Consider the following 8920-nt stretch of genomic DNA (forward strand, 5'->3'; position numbering starts at 1 on the left):
CTTATTTTTTAGAATAATTTCATATAAAACATCTTTTTAAAAAAATTTATTTACAAAAATGTTGCATATATTCACAAATAAATATAACTTAAACCATCAAAAATTAAAATTACTAGAATTAACTAAATAAAGATGGACTTATGCGGGATAGGCGAGACAGGCTTTGGCGGGCAGCGAGTTTTGGCGGGGCGAGCATTAGCGAGCAACGCGTTTTGGTGGGGGCAGGCTTTGGTGGGCGGCGGGACCAAAATTCCAACCCAACCCGCCATAATATGGCAGATGCGCGGGCTGGCCTAGTGACCACGGCCCGTTTCGCCACCCCTAACTCTAATTTTGTTCGGATTTTTCATTTTTTAATAAGTTAGCTTTATTTTGCTCGGAATAACAGTACAATTTTGCAGAAAGATTGGTAGAAACAAATTTCAAGCGCGCATAAAATTAGGGTGCAAAATTTTTTAGCTTGGACATGCCATTGTCTGTATTACTAAACTAAAGTGCGCGTAGGTTAGTTTGGTGTGCTCATTTTATTTTCTCGCATCCGCGTGTCCACTTTTTATGTAATCTGAGTCTTTTCATTCAAGTATTTTTAGCTAAAATAATTGATCTATGACTGTCTGTTTTACTAATCTATCTTACACTTTGGTTAGTTAGGTGTCTTTATTTATTTTTTTGCATTTGTGTACGTTCACGTTTTTGTCAATTTATTTTTTTCCGAAATTTTTAATTCAAATACTTAAAATAAAAATATTAATAATTATGTTAAAGTTAGTTTGTTTTATTTTGATTGATTAATTATTGTTGCTTTTTCTTTTAATTGATAATTTGTTTAATTTTGCACTAGAAGACAAATTGGCAAAAATCACAAAAGTATCTTCATTCCTCTCATTTATCTCTTTGTTTAATGGTTACTTTTGCTTTTTTATTTTATTTTGGTTAATGTTAAGCCACGTGTCATTATATGATTGGTTACTTTTAAAATCAATCTTCTCAAACAAAAAAAAATACTTGTTCATTTTCAAAATTAAAACTGTTTTAAATCAAATCAATTTCAATTAAAAAGTCAAATACATGATCAACATCAAGTTCTTCTTAAGTTTAATGTTAAATCATTTTTCGCAATAAATTTGGATTAAAAAGAAAAATTGGATGTATACTCTTTTATCATCAAATAGTCGAGTGTAAAGTGTACACTTTGTTCAAAATGATTATTTGTCTTGCGCCTAAAATAATTAAGTGAACGTGGAATAAAAGTGACAATTGGATGCACGCCCTTTTGGAATCCTTAGTAAACTGACGCAAAGTGTACCCTTTGTTCCAACCGGTTACTCGTGTTCCTTAAAGATATTTTTATAAACCCAACAGGGATGAAAAAGGACAATTAGATGCATATCCTTTTGAATGTTCGAATAATCAGACGCAAATAGCACACTTTGTTACAACCGAGCATTCGTTCTGCATAAAAACAATTTTAACTCATCAAACCAAGGTTGTTAAAGTCTCGATTTAAAACCTAAACTCTATGGATTTCACGTTTCTAGGTCAGTATTTCATGTAAAATCGCAGGTACAAATTTTTTTATGTAAAATCGTATTCCAAAACGATTTTAAGTGATTTAATTATTTTTTAAATCGGTGAAATCGTGTAAAATCATGTAAAATTGCTGGATTTTACTCTTTGACCTGATTTTACTTTTTTTATTTGTCAAAATTTATAAATCACATTTTATATATTTTGCCCCATAAAATTTTCTCTATGGACTTTTAATTTTATTCACATTCATATCTTGGTTATAATATTAAAGAATCTTTAACATTTGGAAATGGTGTTAATTAAGTCGAATATGAATGTTTTAATGAAGATATTGTAGAAGGATTGAACTTTTGATTAAGTTGAAGATGAAGATGAAAATATTTGTTTTTTTGAACTTGAAAAACTTGTGAGACTATTGTTTATTTATAATCTTTTGGATGTTACATTTTATAATTTGGTGGACAATTTATGTAGTTTGATACAAGCTTGTGAATATTACACTTTATTATTATGATATAGTATATTTTTGCATTATAATTAAGTTAAAATTTTAAATAATTATGCATTTAGAATATTTTATAAGTATATATATGTCGTATATATAAATTTAATATAATTTTAATATGAGGTTATAACTCTATGATTCTACGTTTCGATTTTACCAAGTTAAACGAGTCAAAGTAAAAACTCGATTTTGACAACCTTGCGTCAAAATATCTTTTTTTGCCTTAGCGCGACGCAAAACCTTTTCACAAATGGGTGATGCTTTATTCATTCGACAAGAAACAGAAAAGCTTTAGCCTCCAAGCGCGAGCAACAAACAATGTTTAACCGCTCGATGCGACCTATGCATCACATTGTAAAAGCAATCACCCACAGTTATTACTAAGAACTACATCGCTTTAAATTCCCCGTCGCACCTGGGGATATGTATGAGCGAGTTTCAACGTCTCATTAAACACCCTAACAAAAAAAAATATATTTTTAGTCATTTCTTTCTCTTTGAAAACACGTAATAATAATTAGAAGAAACAAAATAACTTAAGCTAACATTTTATTCTCAAAACTAACTAAACGGTTACCATTTAGTATAACGGATGTTAGGGGTGCTAATACATTCCCCTCGCATAGTCAACTCCTAAACCTGAATTTGGTTGCGGTGACCATATTTTTGTTCTTTTAGGGTTTTATCGACGTTTTTCTTTTCAAAAATAAACTTCGGTGGGGACTCTATTATATTTTGAGTGATCATTAAGCTCGATTATTTTTCACGCCGTGACATTAAGGAATGCATGTGAATAGGTACTCTTAAAGCTGAAAGAAAGTTGTGAATGTTTAGTAGATACAAGTACATCATTCAATTTCAACTGATATATTTTTTTTACGGATGACGAAAAAAGACAAAATAATAACTAAAATTTAATAAATATTTTATTTGGGTAAAATTAAAAACAAATGAATCAAATGATTTTCACCTAAATAGAGGTAAGACGAAGTATATGAAATGTAACTTTATCAAAAGGAGAAGCATTTTTAATTTAGATAATAAAGTTGAAGATCTTTTCATCCCACAAGTCACAAGGTTTAAATATTTTTGATGTGTAATACAAAATGATAGATAAGTAAAAGAGGATGTAAATCATATGATTCAAGTTCGGTGGTTGAAATGGAGAAGGATTTCAAGGGTTTCATGGGACACAAAAGTACCAACCTCTCAAGACCTACATGTTGTATAGGGCAGAATGTTGAATAGTTAAGAATCAACACAAGAATAAAGTAAGTGTAGCATAGATGAAGATATTGTGTTAAATGTGAGGTAAGATTAGACAAGATAAGATTAGAAATGACAATATTAGAGAGAGTGTTGAGATAACACATGTAGTAGAAAAGATGGTGGACAATATAATTATGTTGTTTGGGCATGTCGTGTAGATTTTATTGTAAGGAGAATATCTTTGATGAAGTGAAGTCAAACAACTAGAGATAAAGAAATGTGTAGAAAAAATATTAAAAAATTAAGAAAGATATTGAGGTTAACGATTTGGATAAAAGCATGATCCTAGATAAAATATTATGGTGAAAGTTTATCCAAGTAGCAGACCTCACTTAGTGGGATAAGACTTGATTGTTATTGTAATTGTTTTTTATTTAGGCCAAATAATCTAATGACAATAATTGAAACACCCTAAAACCCGAGTCTTAATTTAAAAGAATAGAATCATCATTTTAGGATGCCTACTCAACATAACATTCATACTTTTCAAATAATTTCAAAACCCCTCAATTAGAAATAACAACTCACAATGGAAATCAAATAAATAACATAAAATTCAAATATCTCATTAATTTAAAAAAAAAACTTAATTGAAACAACATAATCCAATGATTAACTCAAAAAACTTCTCATTCCCGATGTTACAAAATTAAAGCATTAACCAACTAAAATGATAAACTGAAAACAATAAACGGGGAAGCTTCACAACAATCCTCCACCTCACAACATCTACTACTCTTGTTCCTGAGTATATGTACACATCGCACATTCATACACAAAGAAAACAACTAAGCGGTGAGGATGTGCTCAATTATGTTTGCGGAGCAAAAGACCAGGAAGGATAACATTAACAACAACAATAACAATTACCAAACAGATAATTCATTCACACCACAATCATTAAATCATAATGCGAACATGTATGCAATGTGACAACACCTCAACCCTATATGCACATGGTACCTCTGTAACACCTCAATTTAGATTATTCTATTTATTCAAATTATTTGTAAATTACTCGTATTTTACTCAATTAGATATGGTGTTGATTAATTTAATTTGGGGTGGTGAAGGTGTATGTTGATGAGATAGGGGTGTAAAAAGTAGGGGTGGCAAAAGGGCATGCCCGCCCCATTAAGGCCCCTCTTGCAAAAGCCCGCGAAAAAATGGGGCGGAGCAGAGTGGACATATTTGAGCGGGGCGGGGAAAGCCAGCGGGCATTAAACCTTTTAGTCCTAAAAATAGTAAAATTTTGTAAAAAAGCTCATGTCCACAAAATCCCGCAAAAAAACATGGCGGAGCGGGGCAGACACATTAAAGGAAGCGGGCCTAAAACCTTGCCCCGTCCAACGAAAAATTGCGGGCAAAACGGGCATGCCCGATGACCCAAGCCGTTTTGCCACCACTAGTAAAGAGTGAGTAGAGTTTAGTTGAACTCGATTGAATTTTTTTTAGAATTATTTAATAAATAAAATAATATTATTTAGTGTTTTATTTAATTTAATATGAGAAATATTAAGTATAATATTATTATATTTTATTATTAGGATAGTAAAAAGAATTTGAAGAGAAAGGACAATGTGAGAATTTTGTGAATAAGCGATGGTTGAAGGGAGAAATATAATTTAAGGGTTTTTGTTATAATAAACAGAAAGTTGGGAGGCTGGGGAGAATTTTCCTATCGGTACATGAAAATAGAGAGAAAAATGCTAGACAAGGGATCGAGAAAGAGAAGGCAAAGAGGTTAGGAGACAAGAACATCAAGCAAGAACTTTTCAATCGCTGCTAGAATAACCAGGTTAGGGGGAAAATTGATTCAATAACTGGTATATGCATGAGGGTAGAGTGGGGAGTCCTAAACCTCCAATAGGAAAATTGGGATTTTGTTTAAATTCTTAATTTTGATGAAAATTTTGATGTTAATTGCAGTTTTAGATGTTGATTTTTCGTGTGCAAATGTGTGTGAAATGTTCTGTTTTATTTGTTGGTATAAATTTCAACATTTGAAGGTTTTATGGATATTGTGAAATCATGAGAAAGATAAATTAAATATGTTAAATTGATGAAATAAGATATATTAACAGTAGAAAATTGTACTGTAACACATAACACCCACCAACAACACACAACACACATATTCACCACATATTAAATTAATAACATATAAATAACTTCATAATTAAATAAAAAATGCAACAAAATTCAATTAAATTTTTTGAGAATGCCAACATCTTAGCTTTAAGGAACCTCGTCTCTTCTCTTTGCAAAACATTACTGGTAAAGTACATTGAGTACTATGTTGATTCTTTGTCACCTACAAGAGAAAAATGCTAATGACATTTTATATGAACACTGAGTAAATAGTCAACTTAGGACAAGATGTTGACCTTCTTAAGACTAGAGGGTACTGATAGGAACCTCGTCAAGTTGTTGACTTTCTAATCACATAAAAGGTTCCACCAAAAATGTTTAGTCTATTGAGGCAAATAAAAAATGAGAAAAAAATTATATTTAAGAATGAACACACACACTCTTTCAATCTCAAACATATTGATTTTATTTGTTTAATATTTTTATGAACATAACCTCTCACACATAAAATGATTTCCACGTTCCAAAATTGGAATGGAATTGATCATTATTAAAAATAGGGAGTGAAAAGAAAAATGTAATTCGGAACAAGTTCGTGGAAAACAGAGGGGAATAATAGAAATATACATAAACATTAAATGAGAGGATGAAAAAATCAACACGGATTATATGGGGGGTTATGTCACGAGCTTTTATTATTTCCATAAGAGATTAAGAAAATAACCCAGAAACCTCTAATTAATTACAATGCGAGACCCTAAAATATTCAAGTTGCAATGAAACAACTAGTCATAACCCACCCTAAAAACTTAACGAAAAACAAATCAAATCAAAGAAAAAGACCCAACAATTTCCACCGCCAACTAAGTCTGTAACATAAAAATTGCACAATTGTGCAATTTTTTCCAACATTTCTTCACTCCCAAATTCCAACTTCCATAAACCCATTCTCAGAAGCACATCCTCTAAACATACCATTGCAGTTAAATCCATAAGCAACTTCACCTTTACTAGAAACCGCAATCAGCCCAGCCATTCCTTCATCCAATCGATTCTTAATCACATAATCCACTGCTTCTTGAAGTCCGAGTCCTTTGTACTCCATTACAGCCGACACCTCGCGCGCCAAAGTCCCTCGAATTATAGCCTCGCCTTCACCCGTGCATGATACACCAGCAAGCTTACATGCATAGGTACCGGCTCCTATGAGTGGCGAGTCACCAATTCGGCCCACCATTTTGTTCATTAACCCGCCAGTGGAAGTGGCTGCAGCACACCTTCCTTCACGATCAACAACCACACATCCCACTGTCTCGGGCGCGTACACACTCATTGGAAGTCCATTCATTTTCAATGGACTTTCAACTCCTACACCACATCCTGAGGATGGAATTCGATAATCAAACTGCATCACACAATAAACAATAATTTATTAAAAAATATATATTAAAAGAAACATAATTTTAAATATGTACTATAACGATAAAATAATTTTAAATTGTATACTTAATTAGTTAATTAAGATTTTTGTCTTTATCTCTGTTTTTGATAGAGTTTGGTAGAGATTAAATAATGAGAAAGTATAGTAATTGCTCTAAAATATGTTAAAATAAACATATATTTTCTTCATTTGTGTAAAAGATTCTCAATTACAAATTCTCCATTATTGAAACCTATTATACCTTTTGACCAAAATAAACAGTTTACGGAATTTGCTGAATCATATTTGAAACAAGATCCATGATAATTACGTACCAGAATTGTATTTGCTTCCTTTGCCAGCTTAAGCATGCCAATATTGTCAGGAGTGATAAAGTAGTCATTGTCCACAACCTCCACACCCTACCAAAACCAAAACAGGTATAATAATTTAATAATTAGCACTAATCAAATAAATTAAACTAATTTGTTTTTGATTTGCAAAGTTTAAGAACGCGTGGGAACTATTAAACAAACCTGTTGTCTAGCAAAATCTTCAGCACCATCAAAAGCAAGATAGGAATGAGGAGATTTGTCCATAACCAACCGTGCCAGGGAAATAGGATTCTTAACGGTGGTTAATCCTGAAACGGCACCGCATCGTCGTTTTGGACCATCCATTATGCTAGCCTCCATTTCCACAGTTCCTTTTGCTGTCAGGGCAGATCCACAACCCGAATTGAATAGTGGATCCGTTTCCAATTCCCTCACCTTTCATAAACATAACAAAAACACATATTCAACAAACATAAATAATTAATATTAAAATATTACTTGGTGTTCTTATTCATGTAAATTTTATAAATATTATTAGGAATGACAATGCATATTTATTTTCTTGTTTATGTTAATAACTATTATTGTTGTGGTTATTAGGTACCACAAGTTCGACAACATCAATGGCGGGAAGATTGGAACGAAGAGCAGAGATGCCGAGATTGAGAACACGAGTGAGAAGTTGTTTGGCTTCTTCTTGACGTTGGAGAGGGAGGTTGGGGTCAACACCAGCACCACCATGCACAGCAATAGCCCAACCACCCATCTTTCTCTTTTCTTAATTATATGACTAGACTCACTCTGCTCTATTACCCTTCTGCTCTTTCTTTTATGAATGTTTGGAGTCTGCAACAATGTATGTGACCGAAGGGGTGCTTTTATAGGCGATTTTGGATAATGTTTGGTTCTTTTATATATATGAGGAGGGATCAAATTACACCCGAAGAGTTACATCACAAGTTACACTCACTCATAACTTCATTTTGAATAAATATTTTATAAAATAACTGTTGAATTGAAACATACTATTATATAGATCATATCTATAAAATTTGAGATTAATTTATAATGATTTGTTATACTATCAAGATATCCAAAGATTGACCATAAAATAAACTTTCATATAACTTTAATTTTGATGTAATTCAATGACATGGTAAATCATTATAGATTAATCTCAAACTTTATAAGTATGATATATATGATAGTATATTTCAATCCAACGGTTGATTTTAAAAAATATTTATTCAAAATGATGTTATGAGCGGGTGTAACTTGTGGTGTAATTCTTCAGATGTAATTTGATCCCTCCTGAGAGATCAAATTACACCAATATATTACACTTATAGTTACACTAATCAATAACCTTTGATTTTATTTTAATCCAATGATTATAAATGTTTAATTAGTGACTCATGATTCTTACTTAAAATAGTTTATTCAACTTTTGATAATTAATAATTTTGATTTTATCAAATTATAATTTATTCTTTTTCTCATAAAATTAATAAAATCTCTCCTAATTTTGTAACAATTAAATCAAACTTCAATTTTATAAAAAACGTGATTCTAAGTATTTCTTAAAAAATCAAAATTCTTAGTAAAAAAACCTTTTCTTATTTTAAAATATATTATTTGATGAAAATAATATTTGTTACTAAGAAAAATTGGTATAAAATTATGATTTATTTTAAAAAGAATATAATATTTTATTTGCTTAATGTAACTAATAAAATTGTTTTATTTTTAAATACAAAATTCTTAAAATAT

The 8920-nt window shown here is 31.1% G+C and overlaps 1 protein-coding gene across 1 annotated transcript; it reads right to left on the reverse strand.

Moving 5' to 3' along the window:
* Positions 1–6003: 6003 nt before the first annotated feature.
* On the reverse strand, positions 6004–8008 carry LOC131596495 (probable isoaspartyl peptidase/L-asparaginase 2). The gene is made up of 4 exons (XM_058869154.1): positions 7755–8008; positions 7352–7585; positions 7151–7237; positions 6004–6800 (listed from the first exon to the last, which is right to left on the reverse strand). The coding sequence occupies exons 1-4, from the start codon at positions 7914–7916 to the stop codon at positions 6312–6314; spliced, it is 972 nt and encodes a 323-aa protein (XP_058725137.1). The 5' UTR covers positions 7917–8008; the 3' UTR covers positions 6004–6311.
* Positions 8009–8920: the final 912 nt, after the last annotated feature.

Source organism: Vicia villosa, linkage group LG4 (genome assembly GCF_029867415.1).
Source record: "Vicia villosa cultivar HV-30 ecotype Madison, WI linkage group LG4, Vvil1.0, whole genome shotgun sequence".
In the NCBI taxonomy this organism is placed as follows: Eukaryota; Viridiplantae; Streptophyta; class Magnoliopsida; order Fabales; family Fabaceae; genus Vicia; species Vicia villosa.